This window comes from Leuciscus leuciscus (genome assembly GCF_965113295.1).
Source record: "Leuciscus leuciscus genome assembly, chromosome: 6".
NCBI classification, from domain to species: domain Eukaryota; kingdom Metazoa; phylum Chordata; class Actinopteri; order Cypriniformes; family Leuciscidae; genus Leuciscus; species Leuciscus leuciscus.
In genome coordinates this window covers 45,032,756-45,059,175 of record NC_138730.1, presented here as the reverse complement: position 1 = coordinate 45,059,175, position 26,420 = coordinate 45,032,756, and the positions used below count along the sequence as shown (strand labels likewise).

At 36.9% G+C, this 26,420-nt stretch overlaps 1 protein-coding gene across 1 annotated transcript in view; it reads right to left on the bottom strand.

The window, feature by feature from the left end:
* Nucleotides 1–2,411: 2,411 nt before the first annotated feature.
* upf1 (UPF1 RNA helicase and ATPase) overlaps nt 2,412–26,420 on the bottom strand; it is a 33,495-nt gene continuing 9,486 nt past the window's right edge. The window contains exons 7-24 of the mRNA XM_082172980.1: nt 23,582–23,669; nt 23,216–23,314; nt 22,491–22,599; nt 21,229–21,388; nt 19,899–20,017; nt 17,496–17,660; nt 17,151–17,265; nt 15,404–15,547; nt 14,645–14,858; nt 13,874–13,991; nt 13,073–13,229; nt 12,214–12,356; nt 11,952–12,126; nt 11,305–11,386; nt 9,328–9,489; nt 8,360–8,583; nt 6,371–6,493; nt 2,412–4,870 (exon numbers count right to left, since the gene is read on the bottom strand). Coding sequence (XP_082029106.1) covers nt 6,374–6,493; nt 8,360–8,583; nt 9,328–9,489; nt 11,305–11,386; nt 11,952–12,126; nt 12,214–12,356; nt 13,073–13,229; nt 13,874–13,991; nt 14,645–14,858; nt 15,404–15,547; nt 17,151–17,265; nt 17,496–17,660; nt 19,899–20,017; nt 21,229–21,388; nt 22,491–22,599; nt 23,216–23,314; nt 23,582–23,669 — 2,394 coding nt within the window. The 3' untranslated portion in view covers nt 2,412–4,870; nt 6,371–6,373. The remainder of the gene's footprint in view (nt 4,871–6,370; nt 6,494–8,359; nt 8,584–9,327; nt 9,490–11,304; nt 11,387–11,951; nt 12,127–12,213; nt 12,357–13,072; nt 13,230–13,873; nt 13,992–14,644; nt 14,859–15,403; nt 15,548–17,150; nt 17,266–17,495; nt 17,661–19,898; nt 20,018–21,228; nt 21,389–22,490; nt 22,600–23,215; nt 23,315–23,581; nt 23,670–26,420) is intronic.

The window sequence follows — 26,420 nt, the reverse complement described above, 5'->3', positions numbered from 1 at the left end:
ACACACACACACGCGCGCGCGCGCGCTCTGGTGGACAGAAGCAGGACTGCAGCTTCTTCACTGCGTCTTCTTCTCGCCCTCTAGTGATTAGAGTAAAGAGCCGTTAATCATACAGACATTTGTGCTGATGTGACCCTAATGAGACTCTACAAACCTTCACACACACCAGTGAAACCATGGCGTTCCCATGTTCTGCGGACATGGTGTCTAAGGTAATAGTGTTTTTCTGAGCATGCACCATATGCTTTTTTTTTGGGGACATGTGTCATGTTCTTTGAAACACCCTTTAAAGGTAAAGGTAGGGTAAGTCATTTTTTATAAACACTTTTGTTATACTGGTTGAAACTCTCTTCACATCCTGATAGCAATCTATAAAAGAAATTGCCTGATATTAAAACACACATATATATTTCTGTCTTTAGCGTCCTATAAGACAGAAAGGCTTATTGCATTAGTGAAATAATGTAAAGTATTTGCAAATAATATTTTATTTTTAAGTAAGCATACATTCTCTCTACATGAATCAAGGAAATTATGGCAAATTTTCAATAAAAAAAGGCCAAATTTAATAAATAAATAAAAAGTTATTCCCTTAAATAGCTTTTATAATTAATTAAACTAAAATTGGGTATTTTTATTTAAAGGAATTCATTAATTATAAAAGCTATTTAAGGGAATAAAGAAAAAGAAAGGCTTATTTTATTAGTGAAATAATTTAAAGTATTTGCAAATAATATTTTATTTTAAGTATGCATACATTATCTCTACATGAATCAAGGAAATTATAGCATATTTTCACTTCAAAAAGGCTAAATGTGATAATAATAATAAAAAGTTGTAAGTGTAATTGGCATCACCGGATACTAAATTTATATTATATAGAAATATTTTATATATAATTTTTTTTTCTTAAATATAAACAGGCACGTGTGTATTATATATACAAAATAATTATACACAGTACACACACACTTATGTAAACACAAACTTTTATACACAGTACACACACATATTATAAACAAACTTTTATTTTGGATGCGATCAATCGTTGCCCAGCACTGGATATTGATATATATATATATATATATATATATATATATATATATATATATATAGAATTTACCTTTCGTTAGGAGTAACACCAGGCAACATGGCTTAAGAGCATGCCAGTGAATAACACATTTATTTTCAAAATCCAATCACTTTAAATTAGCTTTAAAGAAAATATTGTATGTTCTTACAGTAATTTAATTATAGGATTTAACATTCCTTCAAAGCTAAATAAACATCATTAAAATATTAATTTTGTATGACATTTGCATCGAGTAAAACCTTTTCTCATTTTCGGTTAAACTAAACAGAGCAGTATGGAAGCTTGTTGCCGCCACAGAATAGAAAATAAAAAAGGTAAATGAGACTTTTTATCTCACAATTCTGACTTTATATCTCAGAATTACATATTAACTCGCAATTCTGAGGAAAAAACAATTTCCCTTAGAATTGGACTTTATAACTTGCAATTGCCATTTTATATCTCACAATTCTGAGAAAATATGTCAGAATTGCGAGATTGCGTGTTATAAAGTCAAAATTGCCTGATATAAACTCACAATTGTGAGATAAAAAGTCGCAATTAGGCTATCTTTTTAAATGTTTTATTCTGTGGCGGAAACAAGCTTCTATAGAGCACACACAACAAGGCTCACGAGAATTGGACTTCCTTACTATATATAGAAAACACCAGTGGTAAAAGTCAAAAAAGTCAAATAGCCTATTTAAAGAGGTTATTTGTAGAATTCAGAAACGCGTATTAGCGACACTGGTGGTCGTTATGTGAACTGCAGCAGCAGCACTTATCGCTCGTGCTCACAATTGTAGTGAAGCACAAGAGACTGAACGTGATTCAAGCACCTGATATATTTTTTGTTCTTCGCTTATAAGTAAATAAAAGCTGTAAATGCCTTTGCAGCGATAATCCAACATCCGAGAGCGACGTTTACATGAATATGTAAATCCTCTCAGTACGCCGCCATTATGAAAGCATCTGATCGTATCGATGTGGATGTGTTTACATGAGCTCTGCGATTCACCCGCATCATGTCAACAGATGAGCTAATTAATATTACACTGTTATGATAGTTTGATTATTAAGTAAGCTATATTTGAAGGAAAGAAAGGCTCTCAGGAGCGCGTAAACGTCATATCCTTTGATTTTCGCGGCAAAAACGACCCGAGTCCTTCAGTCTGGCTTTCATAGTCAACCTAGAAAGTTGGGGGAAGGTCTCGTTTTTAAGATTCGTTACAAGTTGTTCACACATTGGCAATAAAAAAAAGCGATTAATAACGATTTCGTACATATCATTTCATAGTAGATCATACACAATTAAGACAATGAAGCAACGACACATGCATTGGGTGAAAGAAAGCAACATTTATTTGTAAAGTTACAAGTACATACTGTGGGGGGGTGAAAACTCTTTCCACAAAAACAAAATCCTGAATTATACTTAATATCCTGATATTTTTCCAATGTCCCTCTTCAATGCAAGTTAATTTATTGTACATTTCCTTAAAATCTGATATATCTGAATGCAACTTCCGCAGCGGATCCTCTCAAGCACTTCAGGCATGATCTCTTCATCATACTCTGTTCATAACCAGAATATGTATATCACTATGGATCACCTTGGCCTGAATATCTCATTGTCAATGGCAACCATTTGGCTGATGTTATATCAAATCTGAGCATTGATATATTTACAGTTGAAGTATGAAAAGTGAACACAAAACTGTTTTAAGGAATTTTAGAGAACGGGTTCACTCTAAAAGAAGAGGTTAACATGGAAAAGACGGAATATCAGTCGCTGAGCGGAACGCATACACAACGTCAGAACGTCTGCGTTACAACATTTTTGCAACGTTGGTAATGAATGAATCATGATTGTCTTGTGTGCAAAAGAAAAAGTAAAGCAATAATGTGAGCTTAAAATGAATCTGTGGCTTGATGCTTATAAAATGCGAGTGGGTGATACTTCTAAGTAATATTAAACAGTCAAAAAGTGTTGCAAATATGGAGTGACAGCAAAAGGTATAAACACTCCCAAAGTAAAAGTACAAAGTTGAGGCGACTGGCATCGGTCGGAAACAGAGATGTTAAAAAAGCTGCCATAAAACTCTGAATGGGTCCGTGGAAACCAAATCAAGTTGAGCAAATTTCCACACAGAGAGGTTACGAGAAATTCACGTCAGGTCGTACAAATAAAAATGAGCTACTAAGAAAAAAAAAAAAAAAAGTAAATAAGCAACTAGAACAGGGGGGAAAACAAAGCAAAACTACAATCTATCACTAATAATAATAATAATAATAATAATAATGATAATAATGAGGAAGGGCAGTCTGGAAACATACACACACACACACACCCCTCTGGTTGGCGATTACCGCCGCTCTCATTGACATCATCATCATCATCATAAAGCAAGAGAGCACGACGGCGCCTCTTACGGTCAGACACAAAAACAGCGAGAATCTCACCTGTCTGTCCTTCGCATGGGTCTCCGATCTCCTGCTTTCTCTGAGGTGCAACCGCTCATTTTCACCTTTAACTAAAGCGACTGGGGGCGCAACAATATTATGATGGCGTCCTGATTGGACAGAATAGAAGTGGGAGGGGTTTACTGTGATTGACACGCGTCTCATCTCATAATAAATCACATTTCAGCAACTGATGATCTGAAGTTTCTAACCCTTGGAAACCTGATTGTGACTATTTTATGTTTTGACTGACCAAGGCAAGAATCCTCTGTTGGTTTTGATTGATTTTTTTTGTTTTGTTTTTTTGTAGCAAGGTAAGAGATTTAAGAAGCCACATCTAAATCAAGCAGGCTAATCGAGTGGTTCTACTTGTGTTTATTCTAGTTAAACCAAAAAAAAAAAAAAAACTTTTTTAAAAGAGGAAAATAAGAAAGGATAGATCCGTCGGCCCCGTCCGCGTCAGCTCTGCAGAGACCGAAAGTTTAAAAAGGAAAAGAGAAAGCCATTTCTACCCCTTTTTTTGCTTTTCGCAAAATCACCTAGCAGAGAGCGGCTAAGATGTGACGGGCCTTCGGATACACGGCACCTCTTACCCTCCTTCTTCAGGCGGAAAACTTTCCTCAAAGTTGAATCGTCCTTCAGAGCGCCCTAGCACCTTTTCGTTTGGAGACCAGCGTGCTCGGGGAAAAAAACCGCGAAATTAAACGCAAAAAACACTCGTCCGTTCTCTCAGAGAGATGTTCGGTGGCAGAACCTGAATGTCAGATCTCAACTTTGAGGGGAACAACTATTTTCCCCCAAAATCAGCTGCTTGAAAAGCGTTTATAATTACTTTAAATACGTCACCCCCTCTCTCAGCTCGTGGAGACGACAGAGCAAGCGTGGTTTTTGCAGGTAAGTTTTAAGAGAACTTCATCTTTTTACTCCCTCCCTCTGTTGGCAGGGCAAAGGCCTGAGGCTGACGTCGGCAGCCAGGCGAGAGAGAGAGGAGGCCGGGAAGGGTCCCTGCCTGCGCTCCAGGAGCCTCCTCCACGTTGCGGAGTTGCAGATCGAAGATCTCGTGTTTCGTCTCCTCCTAACACTGCGTCTCCCCTCTCCTTCCCCGTCCTCAACGAATGGTGGATGTAATCCGCCACTCACACGTTCTCTTTCGTCCTGTCCAGCTTTACTCCCCTCCTGTGATTGGTTTGATTCTCTCCTGTTGCTCTCACACCATGGTGCTTCAGTTGTAACAGTGGTAAACGGGCATCCATGTTTGTTCTTTTTTTATATTTACCCATATTTAAAATGCTGATGAACTAAGCTCAGCACAGGCCTAGCTCCTGTTCCAACAACCTGCGGACACAGGCAGAGACACATGTTTTATTACATGCATTAATAGCCAGACAGAAGAGCAAAATTGAATGCTTTTATAAAATAAAAATGCTTTTAAAATAGATTGGCCCATCATTTTAAAAGTGAGACAATAATAATAATACTGTGGTGTGTTGCAGTGGTAACTAAAGCCCTCTTCGGACGGGATTAACTTCACAAGGGTAGATGGAGTGATGTAATTTCACCACAGGACGTCTGTAATATGAATGGCCGATTCGCACGGGATTAGAGATCTCAGTAAAACTAGCAGAAGTGGGAGAGTAACTCGATTTACACACCGCCGTCACTCCTGTCGTCATGTGTGTGTTACGCTGCTTCCTGATATCACGTACACAAACACATATAACCTATATTTATACATATATAAAACGGTTATGTCCGGTCGAACGATGTATTAATTATCTTCAGATTGGATTGTGTTGGTAATAGGCTCTTATCTAACGCTAAAAGATGTTTCGTGCCTCTAACAAGTGCTGTCGATCTTCTCTCTGATCTGAATGGTGTGTGTGAAACACTTGAGTTTTGCCACAGACTCGTTCCAGCGTCTCGAACGCGACTGAATGCCTTTTCAAGCGTCTCTATACTTGAAAATACATGGAAAACTACTTTTAAACAGGAAATGACGAAATATTTACGTTCATATTTACGTACACACAGGGTTAGTATCACCTGAAGTCATTTTTCCGGACCTTTTTACTGAAGGTAAAAGTCGCCGTAATCTTTACTGACATTGTCCGTGATGATCACTGAGATGCACATTCGGACGGGACTAAAATCACAGAGAAGCTCTGGTGATTATTACTTTACCCCTCCTCTCTCCATGTTTAACTAGTCCCGTCTGAATAGGGCTGAAGTCTGTCTGAATCATGTGTGTAGACAAAAAAACAGCACATAATATGAAATATGTTTTTTTTATTGGTGTCTAGGTCATCCAGGCATCACTCACACCAACCAGGCGAGTAAATTAATGTACACCATCATTCAAAAGTTTGGCGTTGCTAAGATTGTATTATTTTGAAAGTCGTCTCTTATGCTCATCAATCATGCATTTATTTGATCAAAAATAACCAATATTTAAAAAAGCTGTTTTCTATTGTAATACATGTTAAAATGTAATTTATTCATGTGATCAAAGCTGAATTTTCAGCATCAGTGTCACATGATCCTTCAAAAATCATTCTAATATGTTGATTTGATGCTCAAAAAACGGATTTGTTTTTTCTTCAGGATTCTTTGATGAATAGAAAGTTCAAAAGAACAGCGTTTATTTGAAATAGAAACTTTTGTAACATTATAAATGCCTTTAATGTCACTTCTTTTGATCTATTTAATGCATCCTTGCTGAATAAAAGTATCAATTTCTTATATATATATATATATATTTGACAGACCCCAAACTTTTAAATGGTAGTGTATGTGTCATCTTCTAAGATGTGTGTGTGTGTGTGTGTGTTGTCTTACACTCTAGTACTGTGAGAGTCCAGTCACTCCTCCGTGCTGATAAGCCCGTTCGCCCTGGTAGGTTGAATCCTGGGAGAGCGCCACATCCATCTGGGATTTGAACTCATCACCCAGGTAGCTGTCCTGTTTCACACAAAAGACCCACACAACTTTAACACAGACTCAAGTGGCTTACAGCTTACATACAATAGTGGAACTTCAATAAGCAAACCATGTTCAAGCAATTACAAGTTTTTTTTGATTTGCGAAAACCTTTTTCGATATTTTCTAAATGTCGATAAAAAACTATTGCAGAAACAGACGTATGTGTGTTATTCAAGCACTGATGGTAAGGAAAGCGCCTTATACTTGTGAGCGGCACATATGAAGTGTTTCTGAGTGTTTCTCCCTCATATCTGCTTCAAGGTCTTGATGAACTGACCCTTCGCAGGGAGTTTGATTGACAGGCGATCTGACCAATCATAATCCGCCGAATCCGCCATTTTTATCCGACAAAGCAGTCAGGAGAGTTAGTAGATTAACGTTGCAGGATTTGGACTTGAAAAACGGAGTGTACTGACGTCTTTCCGCGGTTAAAACAACATTCCTTCTGATGTTCATTCATGTTTATTTGATGCTATAAATGAACTAGAAGGAAGAGATGATCGGTTCACGAGCAGCTTTAACTGAGCGATCTGTCAGACACATTAAAGAGCCACAAAACGGTATTTATTGTTTAAAATTCTTTTAAAAAAGTACCAAATTTGAAAGTTGAGACTGTTTCATATCAAAAGTAACCTGGTCTGTCCTGTGTGTCAGTGTGTTGTCAGTGTCCTCTCTGCTCCGCGATGTGTTTCACTGCGTGAGAACATGATGTGTGTGGCGTGAGAGCGGCGTGGCTTGTCGGACATAGCAACAGTAACTAAAAGGGGCGGGTCTTTGCGAATGGTCAATTTTGGCATTTCTTTGTTGTTGAGAATCCAGAATTCCCATGATACTTTTGTCTTTTATGAGTTTAATAAAGAACTCCGTCTCATCTTCTGCACAAACATCCCGCGCATTTCTTTAAAGAATGGGAGTTTTTAGCGAAATTGACGTTTTTCTATTGGGTGTATTTTCAAAGGTAATGGAAATGATGATTTGGGCAATAATAGATCATGTCTTCTAAAAAATAAATCAAAGACATTTTGCACCACATCCTGTTAAAGAGGTTAAAGAAATTGACAGGGATCTTGAAAAGACAATAGGTCTGTGTGAATATATTCATGGCTAAAACAGCCTGTGACAACATTTAAGATAATTTAGCTCTGAAATGTACTAAAGAATAATGGTAAAATCCTTGTCAGACATGGTCCCAATAATTTAAAAGGCACCTAAAATGCTTGTGTGACATCATTTAGAACAAAATCAGGCCAAAATGAAGTTTGTTTGGAGTTCGTTTCGGGAGTTTGAAAAATGTCAGTGCATCCATAGTACTTGGCTCTTTTTTTTAAATGGCGGGTGCTGGTGTTTCGCATGTGTTCGGCCAATCAGCACACACTTACAGTACAGGTATGTGGTTTAGACCCTACTCTGAAGTAGGAGCTATTTTAGTTCCCCCAAAAGGGGTTCCTAGACCTAAAATCGTTCCTAGTTCCAGCAGTGCGAACACGCCAAAAAACGGGTACTTCCGCCATTAGTTCTAGGAACTACGACAAGGTTCCTCTGGTGCGAAAGCCCCTATTGCAATGCATTACTTTTAGAAGTAACTTTCCCCAACACTGCTAGCAGACCCCAAAAACAAAAATATGGACTCATAAATGAGCATAACATGGGCACTTTAAACTCAAATGCTGATGTTGTCATAACACCTCTCAAAATGCTTGTTATGGATGCGAAAAACACACAAATTCTAACCCGATCCGATTTTTTTTCATGACGGACGTGATTGACATAACGTGAGGGCGTATTTATTTTTTAACGTGCGAAAATTTTGGGACTCAGTGAGCAAGGACCTTAAAGTGTGTGTACCTGTGAGAGCTCAGGCTGGGACAGGCCAGGCTGGCTCATCTGTGAAGGCTGGCTCATGGTGATGTAGCCCTGGGTCAGAGGACCCTGAGAGAAGGGCTGGGACACCAGATCCTGACTGGCCTGGCTGCTCGGCATGTTGGCCTGCCCACTGCCATGGTTCCCCGTGCCACGGTTCCTCTGGCGACCTCCACGACCCCCGGTCTTACCTTTAGGAGCACCACGACCTGTGAGCAGCGAGAGAACTGATTAATATCAGGATCAGTGTTATTTTACTATCTTTAGGATACTAATATAGCTGTCATGAATATTTTGAATCAGCTTTTATTTTAATGTTTTTTCCATTTTAATTTTAATTTAAAGTTTAAGTAATTTTGGTGTGTTTAAAAAAATACATCTAAAGGTTTTTTAAAAATACATTTTTACTTTAGCACATCGAGTTAAACTAAAAGAAAAAGGAATTTTTACTTTAAATTTAAAAGTGTTAGTTTTTAAAATATTTTAAATTAGCTTTTATTTTTAGATTTTCCATTTTCTTTTTAGTTGAAGTTTTAGTAATTTTGCTTTTTATTATTATTATTTTTTCCCCATCCATGTTTATCAATCATTTTTATAAAAAATGTTTAGTACATCATGATAAATGAAAATGATAAATGTTTTCTTGGCAACTAGCTGAAATAAAATAAGTTTATTGTATTTTATTCCAGTTAGCATTTATTTAATTTAAAGTAAAACATTTTTTAATGCTTTTAGTTTTAGTTAACTATAATAACCCTGATCATGATTTGATTCTGCTTCACCTCTTATTGCTCTATTCACAACATTATTCTCCATCTCTTTTCCAAAGGCCAGTTTCTACACTATTGTGGAATTGTTTTGAACAAAAAAAGAGTCAACTTATAAATGTTAGTCAATGTTTCCTGCTCAAAAACAGTTGTAATTCAGTGTTTCTGGGGTGTTTTTTCTCTCACCTGCAGCGGGTCCGTTCACCTGGCCCAGGTACCCGGGCGGAGGCATGGGCGGCATGACAAGATTGAATGGGATGGGAATGTTCATGGAGCCCATAGGGTTCGGTCCGGTCCCGATCATGCCAACCTGATCATGGGTCTGGAAGTACATATTAGATGGACGACCTGTAAAAGACAGACAATGAGTGACAAATTACATTTCACAAAATAAACATTTCAAAGACATTTGGTTAGAAGATGGTTGTGTCTCATGTGACCTTGTTATTCGTACACGCTGTGACTATACACATCACAACATGTAAATAGGAAAATGTTGGCGTTATTTAGTCACTTATTGGGAGCCGTATGCTAGCTGGAGCCATTTACCTCCAGTCTTTGTGCTAAGCTAGGCTAGCGGTGGGTGCGTCAGACAGAGTTACGGCACGCACGGAGATGAGAAGGGTATGTGTGGACTTATCTAACTCTGGGGGATACGGTGAATAAGCTAAAGTCCCAAAAAGTCGGCGTGTTCCTTTAAACTAACCCATAAGATTATATTAGGGATGTCAATTTACATATATTCCCATAATCAATCATTGTACAAACCTCTTAAATCTGAAGCAAGGGGCGCTAGCTACTAAGTTATCACGTTACTTAACTTCCTTAACTAACACAAAATAGGTGTTGTTTTAAAGCTTAGAAGCTTGGCTTTACAGTGAATATATATAAGGAATATGACTATCACTTAACAAGTGCCTTTAAATTTGACATATTAGAAGTGCTAAAGTGCACATGAAAAGGTGATCTGTAAAATCATTGTACACAACAGATAGACTGTCATATATCCTTGAAATACAGAATATAACAAGCATATTTGTTTCAGTTAGAGACCAAACTATACCAAGTACTTGAGGGTGTTTTGTATTAAATCTATTATTTTCTGATGATATATTTTATTAGTATTGAAATTGTATTGTATGACGATATTTTGTCATGTCTGTTGTGCAGCACTTTTGGTCAGCATTCATGTTGTTTTAAGGTGCTGTATAAATAAATATGACCTTGACGCACTTGTAAACGGTAAACACATGATGCTTTTGCGCCGGACGAGCCCAAACACAACATAAGACAATGTTCGTAGATCAGGGGGAGTGACATTAACACACTGCATCGCTAAAGCTGTAGGACTTCCGGGATCTGATCATGATGCAAGTGTTTTCCTACGTCTTTTGAAAGTTCAACCAATGAAAACTGGACCTCGGGTGTGCTGGGTAGGGACGATGTGTAGAGAGACCAATCAGATCACTTAGATAGACAGGTCTCACTTTAGACAAAAAGCGTAATAAAATGAGTATATTAGTATTCAAGGAATGGACAAAATAGACCGGTCTCACTTTACTGTGCGCCACAGAATAGACTTGTACTTCCATTATGGCGTTTACACCAGTAAGTAGTTCTTATATTCAGTACATTTAACATGTTTAAAGGGTTTTTTGGACACTTGGTTAATTATGTTTCAAAATAAACAGCTAGCCCATCTAATCCAGTGCATGGCTTGAAGACATTAATACATTTAAAATATGTATTTCTACTTCAAAACTACTTAATTTCTCTTTGTGAGTCACTCACATATTCGCACACACCTCAAAACTACACACGCTAATGATGACCTTGCGTAACCGATCGTCAATTCATCGTTAGCATCCCTACTTTATATATGTTAACCAACAAGAAAAATAAGAGCTTTATCCTAAATAAGAAACTATATTAATGAATTGCAACTATAGTATATACTATAATAGTATAGCATAATATAATATATATATAGTATAACTCTGTTATCAGAGGAAACTAAGTTATTTATTTCAGAAATGTACATATACAAAATCACACAGTTAGCTAAAAATGTATTAATTTAAGGCAGAAACAATGAGCTCATTGAAGAAATTAGTTTGTTAACAAATGATTATGACAATATTAAGCTTATGATCGTATTCTCACCAGTGTTGCTGCGGTCATACACAGATCCAGGAATCATGGCCTCTCTCGCATCATACATGGCAGTACTCATGAAACGTGCTCCCTGAAACACACAATTCCACAATTAGGAGGAGGATTTTGCTACTGATGTGTGTTTTGGTTCCTCCTTTGAAATGTATTGGTCACTTTGGGAGTGATAATGTGAAAATGAGATGCATTTAAAGTCCCCCTGTGGTGAAAATCAAGCTTTTAATGTTGTTTATGTGTCTATGTGGTGTTTTTAATGACAAACTACCTTGTAACCAATCAGATCAACGTGTGATCGTCAACCAGTGGATCTCTGAGCTGAGTGAGTGGAGGTGGGGCTCATTTGCATATTCATAGAGCCGCGCATACTAAATGAGGCAAGGGTGTCGAGTTACATTCAAGATATTATAAGCCATGAAGATTTTTTTTCCCCAAGGAAATATGTAATTTTGGTGATCAAAGATGAGTTTAAGGGATAAAATGATTGACTACATGGGGACTTTAAGCACTTAAAATGCTTATTTCACGCTGCATTATGCAATTGCTTCTTATTAAAATGAAACTGTAATTAACCAGCATGTCATGTACGTAAAATACTATTTCTGAGCCAGAGGAAATCTTGATACGTCGTCTATACTCACAGGGTTGATGGTGTTGACCAGCTTGCGTGGTTTGCTGAACTGCATGAGACTCTCTCTCAGGTTGTTGAGCGGACCCTCCACCAGAACCTTCTGCTCCTTGTAGTAGTTCAGCAGATGGTTCCACAAAGGCTGCTTGGACAGAGCCTTAGGATTGCCCACAATGATCACGCCATATCTGTGTACACACACACAAAATTGTGCATGTAATCAGAGCAATTCTCCTACATTATTTATACACACATTTTCCATCTGCTGTTGTTACCTGGCTCTGGTTAGCGCCACATTGAGACGACGCGGGTCGTTCAGGAAGCCGATGCCCTGGTGCTCATTAGCTCTGACACAAGACAGGATGATGAAGTCCTTCTCTCTGCCCTGGAACGCATCTACACTGGCGATCTCCACCTCCTGTAGACACACAGAGGTCAATACATCACTGACATGCTGCTGTCTGTGTGCCAAACAGCCGTTAATCCACAGACCTGTGTCTCTATCTAATCATCTTTTAGCAAATGCAAGGAAATGGTCTTTTCTTCAAGTCTAAATGTAAGAATCGGGGTCCACATTCACAGAATTCTTCTTAAGAAGTAAAGATATACCCTATAATTCTTGAAAAATTCTCAAATATTTGGTAACACTTTACTCTACTGAGCCTTTATATATAATGCATTATAAACAGGTATGCATTATGTATGTTATAATGCATTATATTTTTTAATTAAAATGCATTATAATATTCACAGATTCCTTGTTACATCTGAAATTGGTCGTTTTTAAAATGCATTATACTTTCTAAAGGTGTATTATAACTGTAGTTGCAATTATTCATGAGACCATGCAATGCATTATAAGGTGCAATACAAGGCATAATGCATTTTTTATAATGCAATATATATAAAGTAAAGTGTTGCTGATTATTGATAAGAATTGAACTTTTTTCTTCTTTTTTTTAAGAACATTCTTAAGAAGTTTTTTGGGAATACAAATTATTAATAAAGTTGTTAAGCCAGAAAATAAGAAGGAAATAGCAGTTTAGATTTTTATTCATAAAACTAGATTTGGGTTCATTAGCTTGGGCTGAACTGCATCTGCAAGCATGTTTAAAAGCGGTTTTGCCTCTGTACCTGGTAGAGTTTGGTGTGCAGCGAGCCGCTGAACTGCATGTACTGCACCAGGTAAGAGCGCTGGCCCTCGTACGGCGTGATAATGCCGATCTGGTCAGGTTTGGCTCCGGCCTTCAGCAGACGGGTGGTGATCTTCTCCACATTAGCAGCTTCAGTCCTGAAAACAGAGACATGATTCTATCAGACCGGCCCTTTGAATGAGAGTTTATGAACGAGCTTAAGAATTTTCAAAGGTTTCTATTATTCCAGTAGTCACAAATAAACAGACTTCATCAACATAAAATCTGTTCTGCTTTGCATTTGATTTGCACATTTTACAGGAAGCAGTCAACTATTAAAAAAAGTGTTTTTTTAATAAATAAAAAAAAAGGTGGGTTAAAACGTATTCTACTTGAATGTAATATGCTCTATGATCCCAAATAAAAAGAAATGAAAAAAAAAAAAAGTGTTTTGATTTCAGACCGAATTACTATAACATGATTGCGTTCTTTACTGAGGTTGGAAATTATACTGTGGTAAAGATTTTTCATATCGTCCTTCTCGAAGTAATTTAATCAGGAACTGCTATAAGGTCAACACATAATGATTCAATCCCCCAGTGAGCAAGCCAGGAGATGTACTGTTCATTTGACGGAAATATTCAATTATGAAACTTGCAAACTTAGCCAAATTTAACCAGTGTCTAGACTCCAGAAAAGGCATAAAGTCTTGCCATTTTGAGAAAGCTCTTGGCATTTTTGTGTGCATCAGATATTTGTGGTGCATGTCTTTTTGAGAAAGGGATATCACATGCAAACGTACCTGTTGAGATAGGAGGTGCCAGAGCTCGCGATCTCCTCCTGACCCTGAGTCACGTAGAAAAACATGGGCTTATCCGGCTGAGGCCACTGGAAGTCAAAGCCTTTCTTGATGCGATCCGCTGAAGAGCAACAGATCATTATTAATGTGGCGGCAAAATTTCAATATATACTACCGGTCAATAAATACAATTTAAAATAACTTCTATTTTAATATATTTTAAAATGTAATTTATTGAAGCTGAATTTTTGGCAGATTAATTTTTTTTTTTTAAATGTATTTGTTTAATATTAATGTTGCAAAACGATTTGAAAAATGTTACAAAAGATTCTATTTCAAATAAACGCTGTTCTTTTGAACTTTCTATTCATCAAAGAATAAAAAAAAAAAAAAAATAAAAAACACGTTTCCACAAAAAAACTTGTTTTCAACATTGATAATAATTGAGCACCAAATCAGTATATTAGAATGATTTCTGGAAGATCATGTAACAGTGAAGACTGGAGAAGTGATGCTTTGCATAACAGGAATAAATTACATTTTAAAATATATTACAATAGAAAACAATTTTATTTTGTAATAATATTTCACAATATTAATGAGATCTAATAAATGCACTTTTGGTGCACAGAAGAGACTTCTATCCAAACATACATTTAAAAAAATATCTTAATTGTGACCCATAGTGTATAACAAAAAAAAAAATCTATCTATACTGACCAGATCGAACTTAATGCAACCGTGTGAGAAGAATGCAAAGCAAAAATAACGTACCGGCGGTGACCCCGTTCTGCAGAGAACCCTCATAGAAGATATTTGAAGGGAAAGCGCTGAGTGCCGGGTGCATGCGGTACTGCACCTGCAGACGGATGGGTCTGATGCCCAGAACCACCAGCCTCTCAAACAGAGACTGAGAGAGACCTGCTTTAGCCGCCTTCTTGCACATGACCACAGGACCCAGCTGACAGTGGTCACCCACCAGAATCAGCTGTCAGAGAGAGAGAGCACAGGACAGTTACAACTAGAGAATATATACAAGAGTGTATACATGCATTTCAAGTACAGTATTTTCCGGAATATAATAAAATTAAAACATTTTTAATCTCTGAAACCTGCTCAATTTATATTCCAAAGCGACTAACACAATGAAATGAACGTTAAGCATGCAAAGTGCACACACATATTTATATAGAAGTTTAATCCCTATAATCCCATCCTTTAATGTGGTACCAGTGGAAAAACACTGTATATGAGATCATAAATGATCTTCCAACAAGTCAATTAAACATGACTGGTCTGTGCATTTGAACAGAAATGTTTTATCTCATAGGTTTCAGTTTTTATCTCTCCACACATTCAACTTTAACACAGTTTGTGCTTGATAGGCAAAGTAAGGCACATCAAGTTTATTTGCATAGCGCGTGTCCTACATGATTGTGATGTTGTGGATTAAAGGGGGAACTAAAAAGCATGTTTATAAAGTTATGAAAATCTTTTATTAACTGATATTTTTAGTTATTTCCTGAACATTACCTGTTTGGCCCCGAGCACCACGGGCACCATGCACTCGGGCTCAGTGGCCTGGGTGCTTTCATCGATGAGAATGGAGCGGAACTGCATCTTTGCCAGGCGAGGGTCACCCGCACCCACACATGTGCAGCAGATCACATCTGCGTTCTGAGAAAGAAGAGAGAATGAGATGTTTGCAGGCCTCTAGCATGATGGATCATGTCATGTTAGGGGTGTAACAGGACACGCTTTCATACTGAAACATTTCGGTGCGGGTTTCTCGGTTTCGGCACGCATGTGTACCGAATGAAAGCAGCATTGTTTTAACAACTGCATGTGCTGAACTTTTGCAAACGCATCTGACACAATAATGGAAGGGAAAAAGTGCATTATCCACGTTGTCCTAAACATATACATTCTTGCTTACGTGCTTTATTACGCACTTCAAACTAACTCAAACAAATAAAGCGGCATGCGTGCTATTTTTAATGCATTTGTTTGCCTCGGCACATAACTTATATCTTACTGGTTGTATCCTAATTTGTAAATGTTAGAAAGTCATGCAAGTATTTACATTTTGCCTAAGGGCTTGTCCTGACAGTCTCTGCACAAAAGAATGGAAGCTCAATAACTGCATAAAATGCAGTATGAAGAGCTTTGCGGAGTATTTAAAATACTTTATTTAACCCTTTAAAACCGGATGTGTCGTCGACGACACAGCCAACCAAGCTGTATTCATGTCACTGTAACTCTTCAACCGTTTGCACTATCAAAATAATTCAAATAGTTCCTGACAGTAGACATCATGCGCTTTTCGCCAATATACGGCTTATTACGGTAATGTCATGCTTTCCATCTGCAAATGACAGCAGTGCGGGATGGAAGGATTTGAACAGAGAGATACGACGCGCAGCAGGTTAGAGTGTGTAGGATTGCATAAAATAATAAAAGAAACGAACAAATACATGGCGGAAGAAGTGTTAGACAGCAGAAGAGGGGATTGGGATGATTTTTAATGAAACTTGGGAGGCGGATGGCCGTTACTATTTCACGCATCTAAGCATGTGGTGTGTGCATGTGTATGTGTGCGTGACTATGAATGCGTGTATTTGTATGTGTGCGTGTTTGAAAAAAAGTGTCCTAAATGAAAACTGTGCAACCCAATGTCACAAAAAAGACTTGTATATATGTATTATAGTTCATTTTTTTAGTTTCTTTCGTTCATGATTTTTTTCTAAATAAAAATCGGTCAATTTATTCTAGTTTTTTTTTATTTTTGTGTATTTAAATTCTATTTACAAACTCACAACACACAATAATGGTCAATAACTGTAATTTGTTGAAAGCTAATCTTTTTCTGAAAAAGATGACACCTTGCACATGAAGATAGCACATCGTTTTAGAATTTTACAGTCCAAAAAATCTAATTATGTGAAAAACACCTATTTTAGCTTCAGGTTCTAAAGGGTTAAAGTTCAGTAAACTTCTTTTTAATAAAAAAATGGGGGGGAAAAAAATGCTGTTTTATGTCGTGTTTTTCCCTCCAAACCAAACCGTGACTTCAAACCCGACATACACACCGAACTGTCATTTTTGTGTATCGTTAAATTGCAGCTCCACACAAAAACATGCATAATTGTTTCCCACTGCCTGCAGCATTAATATAAAGCACTGAAAAATCCACTTCAGACTCTAGAAACGCTTAATTTCGCTATGAAATATTCCAGCATTTGGTGTCTATCTGTGTTTTAAAGTGAAGTCAGAAGGGTACCATGAGCAGCTCTCTCTCTGCGGTTCGTTTGAGAGCTCGGTAACGCTTCTCATCAGACGACGACAGCTCGCCAGTTTCGTCCTTCAGCTGCTGCAGTTTCTGCAACTCTGGCATGCTGTAGAAATGACAGGCAAACATTAATCCTCTAACATCTACATATGCAGCATTCAAAAACTGAAATGGTCATTGCTGGGTTAAGGGTTGTAGATTTTGAGAAACACTAAATCTGAGCAATAATAATGGTAATGCCGGCCTTAAACCACTTACAGCACAAACAAATAAAAGGTCTAATAGTGCTTTTTTTAAAACAAATCTTGAACTCCGTGAGAACAGAAATGTCTGTACCTGTCCATGTTGCGGATCTGGTTGTGCAGAGCCAGGAAAGACACCGGTGAGTCGATGGCCTCACGACTCTTAGCGCACAGACGGACCACCTTCAGCCCCGTCTGATGGATCTTCTCTGTTAGCTGGTCCACTGCGATGTTACTCGGAGCACAAACCAGCACGGGACTAAAGAAAATAAGAAAATAAAAAAAATTAAATATAATTGAAATCAGATATGCATTTATTGGTAACACTTTACCATAAGGTTCATTAGTTAACATTAGTTAGTGTGTTAACTTACATGAACTAACAGTGAACAATACATTTGTTAAGGTATTTATTCATCTTTGTTAATGTAAGTTAATAAAAATAAAAGTTGAAATTAATATGAACTAAGATTAATAAATGCTGAAGTATTGTTCATTCTTAGTTCATGTTGTAGTTAAATAATGAACCTTATTGTAAAGTGTTACCAAATTATATAATATGGCATCTCTAGCAGACAATTACATCTGTGCGCTAAGATTCTGATTTAATATGAGCATGAACCTGAAATAAAACCGTAGTCGTGATATGTCTTAGAGTGGCTTGAGCCGCTTTAATGTGCATTTGGGAACGCAATCTGGATCAACCATCTTCCCAGACTTGTAATGAGAAGCGTTTATCAACAAAAGACAAGCTTTAAAGGCTCCCTGCGGATTTCCGTCAAAATAAAGGTTTGATGGTTTAATGTTTGAAAATGAAGAAACTTGAGATACACGAAATATTATTATTGTAATTTTAAAGTAATGCAAAAAAAAGGATAATATTTTTCTTAAATAGCCACTGTTGTTATTTTACAGTGAAATAATGCTAAAGTAATATTTCATGTTTTTATTTATTTATTTATTAATAATAATAATACTTTACAATAAGGTTCCATTTATTAACATTAGTTAACTTGAAAATTAAAAAACACTAAAGCATTTATTAAAGACACACTGTAGCCAATAATTGTATCCCTTAAAACTCATCTTTGATCACCCAAAATGACATATTTAAAAAATAATTCCTGGGAAAATACATTTTCCACACCCTTGCCTCATTAGCCCCGCCTCCACTCACTCACTCACACCAGCTCAGAGATTCACTTGCTCAACTTTACTGTAATAATGAAGTCAAGCGGAAATACTGGTTTCATTCAACCATAAATGTTTTAACCAGAAACTAATTCGGAAGAAGTGGAGGAGCGAGTTATACAGGCTCGTCTACAAGTCGATGTATCAGAATGGTAATGCGTTTTATACTACGTTACACAAACCATGTTCCCGTTCACCATCTGAGACTCAGACTGCTGCCTTAAAAAAATCAGCATCCTCAGAAACGCTTTGAATGTCAGTGGAGAAAGGCATATAGTTCATCATAATATACATCATATGCATAATTCATCTGCTATACTGTTAAATGTACCCGATTTTTCATATCAACAGAAAAATATACCGGTATAACTTGAAACTCCCCTGCTTCACAGCATAGTTAATAATACGCTAAAGCCCGCCGGCATGTTGATGTGATCGGTTATAACATATTTGTGACGTAAAGAACAAGGGCGATTTCAAACCGTGTTTTTGAGACTGTCTTTGGTTCACTGCAGTTTTAAGGAGAAAATACTCAGCAATGACTTATGAATTTACACATGGCTTGTCTTAAAGCATATTAAAAACACCACAGAGACACATAAACAACATTAAAAGCTGGATTTCACGAGTTTACAGCATTTACTAATATATTATTCAAATCAAAATTTGTCTGTTAATATTATTTATTGGACCAGAGCTAACATGAATAATGTACAGCTGTATTTTCATAATTTAATGTTAATAAATACTGTAACAAATGTATTATTGTTAGTTAATGCATTAAATAACATTAACTAATGAGACCTTATTGAAAAGTGCTAACAACAAAAATAGAGGTAAAATTTTACAATAAGGTTCATTAGTTAAACTAACATGAACTAACCATTAGCAATTAGTTGTTACTGTATTTGTTAATCTTTGTTAACGTTAGTTAATAAAAATACATCATTGCTAGTTCATGTTAGTTCACAGTGCATTAACTAATATTAACAAGATTTTAATAAAGTATTAGTAAATGTTGAAATTAACATTAACAAAGATTAATAAATGCTGTATACGTGCAGTTCATTATTAGTTCACGTTAACTAATGTTAACTAACGAACCTTATAGTAAAGTGTTAACAATAATTAATTTAATGTGAATTTAAAAAAACAATCTCAATTTTTAGCAGAAAAATCTCAAATAGATTATTTCCAGCCCTAGTATTATCCAAATTAACTCCCATTTCATGTTGAAATTGTACAGCACACTGGAAATACACGGTGGCATTTATGTCTACTAGTACCACGAGAGGACGTGTCTTACCCGTTGCCCTGTCTGGCCAGATGGTAGACAATAGTGGCAGAGGTGACGGTCTTGCCGGTCCCTGGAGGGCCCTGGATCAGACTGAGGGGTCGCTGCAGGACCGTCTTCACTGCATAAACCTAGATTGTGACAGTGAGTCAATGAGTTTCAGAAGTCAAGTCACCTTCATTTACACAGCGCTTTTAACAATATAGATCTTTCAAAGCAACTTTACAGTGATCATAGGAAATTAAACTAACAGATTGTTTTGGCTTTACAGCAGATCTAGAATTAAGTTACTGTCCAGATAAAGTTAGTTTTTGATTGATTCACTTCCGTTGCGAAGATCATTAGTTATTAACTTAGGGGCCGCTAACACGAAACCGGTTTTACTGAAAGCAGAAAACTTTTAATGTGTTCTGGCCGTTCATTTGCACGACAACGGTGTTTGGCGGCTCGAGAACGCAAATTCTGAATTAGGTTCCAAGGTTCAAGTTTTGAAAAATGTAGAAAAACATAATCATCTCCGTGTAAACTTAAAAAAACGTGAATAAGGCCGCGTGTCCGCTCTGCTGAAAACGCTAGGCTAGCTATGGGCGACTTTTCAGTTGAGACGCTTTGCTTGTTATGATACGGAATATCTGCGAAAGTGTTACTAGTATCTCATTTCACACATATTTTGTTTCTGTGTTGATTCTATATTAAAATGTCGATACAATGTATCGTATTTTCTCTGGCTCATGTTTTAAATTATTTTGTTCCGTTATTATGCTGCTTGTTGTCATCTGTTGACGTTGTACAAGCAGAATGTGGCGGTTGGTCGGTGTGGTATTAGTCCCGCCCCTCCTCCACTGTGATTGGACGGTTGGGTTGACAGTGATGAGTGCTGCGTTTTACCCAAAGTTGAACATTCTTCAACTTTCGGCGACCAGTAAAAAACACCAGGCACTCAAATTATAAACAATTGGAAAAATACGCCAGCAACATGAAAAAACACTTTGGTGGACACACGGCCTAAACCAGGGATAGGCAACTCCGGTCCTGGAGGGCCGCTGTCCTGCAGAGTTTAGCTTCAGCCCTGATTAAACTCACCTGCCTGTATCCATCTAGTAATCCTGAAAACATTGAATGCCTTGTTCAGGTGTGTTTAATTAGGGTTGGAGCTAAACTCTGCAGGACAGCGGCCCTCCAGGGCCGGAGTTGCCTATCCCTGGCCTAAACGGTGACGGTGTGGATATTACGTGTTTAGTCTATAGGTATGTGAATTTTAACATATATAAACAACTGGAGTTTCAGAAGCTTGTAGTCAAAGGGTCGAATGAGGTGAAGGGGAGTTTGGGAAGCTCTGTACCTGCGAGTGGTTGAGGTCTGGCAGGCCCTGCGCAGTGAAGCGTTTGGGAAGCTGGCATTTGATGATAACGTCCTCCACCTCATGACCCAGCAGCTTGTGGTAGATGTAGCCAGACACAGAGGTCTCATCCACAGCAAACGTCTTCAGGGCGCTCTGCATTCTGCATGACATTGATAAACAAAAAGCTCAACTTCACATCCACTAGGTTCACAGATCATTAGACCACTTCAAGTAATAGTTCATCTGAAAATTAAACTGTTTTCCCACATACAATTACAAATAATCAGGACTGAAGGTATCAAGCTTATAAGCTAATAAAAGTATCATACAAGGAGTCCGTAAGACTAAAATTGCATTTGGCAATCACTTATGATCTTTTGGACAGAAAGCTTGAGTCTCCATGTATTGTAATCGCATGCCAGGGTTATTATAGTATTATAAAATACTGAGTGTTCTAGATATTAAGTAATTAAATGCCAAAGTAAAAAAAAGATACATTTTTAACTTTCTTTTAAAAATCCTGAGTACTAGATATTAGGGAAGCTAGAACACTCAGTATTTTTAAAAGAAAGTAAAAAATGTATCTTTGAATTACATTGTGGCATTGAATTACTGACTTATTATATGCTTATTATGCATATAATAAATCATCTCCTATGTTTGAGCATTTTCTATTAGATGTGTTGTAGCTGATTACTTTTATATTTGTACTTCATATTTTTTAGTCTTTTATACTGTGTTGCATTTAATTTTTTTAAAGTTTGATGCACGTTTTTATTGAATGTGATGTTGCTGTGGCTATATCATTTTTATGTAAAGCACTTTGAACTGCATTTTACACCTGAGAAGTGCTATATAAATAAATTTGATTATTATTACTATGTTATTAATTATAGTTAACTAAACTCAAACAAAAATAAAATAAAAAATAAATAAATAAAAACTTGATGTACTAAAGTAACAAATAAAATGACTAAACTTTATAGACACATTTTTAAAAAATTAAACCGACTTTAACTATAAAACGAAAATAAAAATGGAAATTATACAAATTTAAACTAATTAAAAATATAAATTAAAATAGTATCTCAATGCCACTTAAATAACTCATGCATGGATAAAACCAGTTCATTTGCTATCTACATAAAAGAAAAAACACACCGGTTTGGATCGACATGCAGGCAGCAAATATGCACCGTATAAATGCAACAAAACGATTTAACGAATTGGTGAAAGTATTAAAACGTGATAGTGGGACTAACCGGTCAAAAGATGTCGACTTCCAGACGAAGTCAACCTGGAAGTTGTGCGGCACCTCCACAGGTGCACCTGCACTGCTGCGAAGCTCGATGGCAATCTCATCTCCATAATCTGACAGAATCTCGGTTAAGGAGTCAACCGTATGATACTTTTGTACTTGTGTGATGAAACAGTGATTTTTTTGCTGATATAAAGTGTTAGGTGTTTGCAAAACTGTCACAATGTCAGCATGTTGTGAGAATTTTGCTATGCAGTTGTTAGAATTTACTGAGTGGTTTCAATTATGCTGCTATGAAATATACTTTACTGTCCCTGATACGGAAATTCGTAATGGACTCCATTGCCAGCATTTCACCAAAACCTGATACATTAAAAAATTACACCCCATGCAGTTGATAGGGTGCTCTGGGTGGTTGCTTATCAAATCATTCATCCTAAGTTAATGATTTGAGGCTTTCCTGTAGCTCAAACAGTAGAGCGTTGGCGCTTGCAACGCCACGGTCATGGGTTTGACTCCCAGGGGAAAGCCAGAACTGATAAGAATGTAAATGTGTACCTTGAAATGCAATGCATGTCTCTTTGAATAAAAGCGTCTGCCAAAAGGCATAAATGTAAATATAAGTATGAGCAATGTGTGCCTAAGGACATTATAAAAACACAATAGAAGTTGATAATAATAGTTGTCATTGTGCAGCAGCCAGTTGGATAATCATTGTTGAAAGGATGCTGTCCGGGACTTTGATGACATGTCCGATTCCTTTCCAGAGAGGAGCCAAGTCTCCTTTATAGCGCAGACAGATCTCGTCTCCTTGCATCAGTCGCATGTCTGATGAAAATCACCACCACAGAGAAAACACTGTCAGATAAACCACATCTTCTGGATTTATGTTCTAATAACGATATAATAGAGCTATATATCCATCACATACACACTACAGCAACACAAACACACATGCACGCGGGCGCGCACACACACACACTCGGGCAGACATGTCCGTGCACACATCGATGAGGGATGCATGGGACACGGTGTTAGGGATGGGATGGATATGAACCACTGGTAGACACAGAAGATGTTGAAAGTGAATATTACCACCTGAATCCGTCTTGGGCAGAGTGAAATAAGCTATCCGCTTTTTATTCAGTCCCAAATCCCACCTCACAGTTATATTGTCTTGAGTCTGCAGTAAAAAGACAGGAGAAAAGCAAAGAGAAGACATTAGCAGCAGAATAAAAAAACATTTAAACACATATGATTTATTCCACCTCTCTTTATCAAAAAGAAAAGAAACACACGTACAAGGAAAGATCACCCAAAAACATCTGAACGTCGTTTTTTCTTGCAAAAAAAGTGCAATATTCTTGTTTCAGAAATAAAAATCCCATCCATTTTCTCAACATAATATTTTTTGGGGGGGCAATAATGTGCAATAACGCAATGATGTATAACGTTTCAAGACATACATATGAACTCGGATGTAAAGAGATGATATATGCTTCTGCACAAGTCACCAATTAGAGCTGCACGATTAATCGCTAAAAGATTCTGTGTCTATTAAACAAACTTTGACAAAATCACATCGGAATATTCAGATCTGGCAGACCCAAAATATCTGGATCATTTATGAAACAGCTTCACAAACAGTCTTTTCAACCACACAGTTTCGTTATTTCTCTGTTGCAAATATTCAAATTATCACAGAAGAAGATAAAAATTGATTTAAAAAAAACAAAACACTGATGTCTACAGTAGCGATCATGATAGAGTAAATCCCCTTTCAAAAGCAACTCTGCGCGATTGCGTCGATTACACTGAGTAGGTTACACCAGTAGGTGGCGGCAAGTGACTGTTAGTAATGTATTTGTCATTGGTTCATTCATTCAAGAGATTTGTTCAAAAAACGCTGAATCATCCAGTAATAAAACAAGTAAAGCAAATAGTATATGAGGGAGTCATTGAATCATTCATTCAACCCGTTTTTTATTTTTTTTTATATATAATTCATTTAATTAACCACTTTTAAATAGTTTGATAGTGAAAATAGTTTGTCAGAAACTCAAGTAAATGTTATTTTGTTTAGTTGTCTGTTCAGAATCATCCGTAAAGAGAATCACGATTCACAGTTCATCCAGAATCGTGCAGCTCTACCACAAATCAGTGTGATTTCAGCTTAATTTTTTATGAAAAAATAAAATCATGTATACTGAATTAATACTAATACTTAACAGAAATCATCCAAACACTGTCGGCACCGCTATCACAGAAACGGAAATCATGAGCCGCTTTTCCACCGTCGGGCCAACCGTTCTTGTTGCTTAACCGTTCCGTTCCGTGCCGATCCGGCCCAGCTGGTACGGATATGGTTTCGTTTTCAACTGTGGGGCTGATATTGGAGCTCTTTGGAATGTAATACAAATGCGTCAGTCATTGCCTTGTTAACGCAAGAGTTTACAGACCGTACGAGACGTACATATCGATTACGTTATGGAGGATGTACTATTCAATTACATTAAAGTTATTAATTTTATCAACTAGTTTTATTTTATTATAAACTACATTTCTAGCCCCTAAATGTATGCTCACTTTGCATTTCTGTTTTTACAATGGGGTAATTTTGTTGGGAACCAGTTTACGAGGAAGCTTGATTTCAACCTTGAATTTAATTTACAAAATAAACAAGAACCAATACATAAATTACAAGCAGAAGCACAAATAAATACAATAAAATAACATTACAAATTAAATAAAGAGTTCTTTAAGGTTTTCAGGAAGGTATAACAGTATTCAGGTACAGGAATACTACAGAAATTGTAGTTCGTTCATGTATAGTTGAAATTATTTCATTGTATGAGTACAGATTAATTCTTCTCGCTATCTTTTGTTCTTTGATTGACATTAATGACACAGACAGCAGCAGGTATATTAGGCTGCTGTCACTTTAAGAGCTAATGCACGGATTCAATATCACTTAAGACACCACCGACTGCGTTTATGTGAATACTTGCCAAGACTGGCCTTTTGACATCATTTTGTGCGTTTCTGACCTTTTAAGCGCAATAAGCCACGAAAAAGCACTCAGTTTAGCTTAGAGATGCACCGATTACAATTTTCTGGGGCGATTCCGATTTCCGATTTTTCATTAAGTTTGACCTGCCGATACCGATTTCATTTTTTCTAACCACTTTACAGCACACACAAATATTTATTTTATATCTTTTCTGTAATAGAACATTTTACAGTTTGCATAGTACATATTTTTTTGAACAGATAAACGCTATAAAATAGAACTATATAAATTACTCCAGGTGTGGGTAATTCACACACATCTAAAGTGCAGTGTTATGGAAGAACCATTTCCTTTTCACATTCAATATCCAATCATTTTTTATATATATGTATTTAGCAAACTAAACGTCTGTATGAAAACAGGGAATGGCAATAAAATAATATATAAATAAATTAAATAAATATAGCCTTGCAGTATAAAGATATTTCTCAAAGCACACACACAGGCCTATTGCAATCACTTGTACAAACTGAATCATAAAACAAGTTTAAATGGGTACATTTTCTATAAATATTAGTCTTCGTTTTCTTTTCTGACATAGCCTACTCAAGTTATTGTTAAAACACGCAAATTCTGTGCATTTTGGGCACTTTTTTGTGAAACCCTATTTAAGCTATTTTGTCCATCAAATGTGTGCTTTCCCTTTAATTGAGCGTGAGCAGTGCAGCAAATAGACTCGGCGCCGAAACACACGCTTCACTGCTCGCGACGCTCCTGCTTGACGCTCACGCGCTGCTCTGCTCCCGTTGTGAATGCACTCATTGATTAACATGCACGGCGAAAAAAAATACGCGTTTGCGGTCTGAACGGACGTAATTCACGAGGTTTCCTACATGTGTGTTCCGTGTGCACGTGTGATGCTGA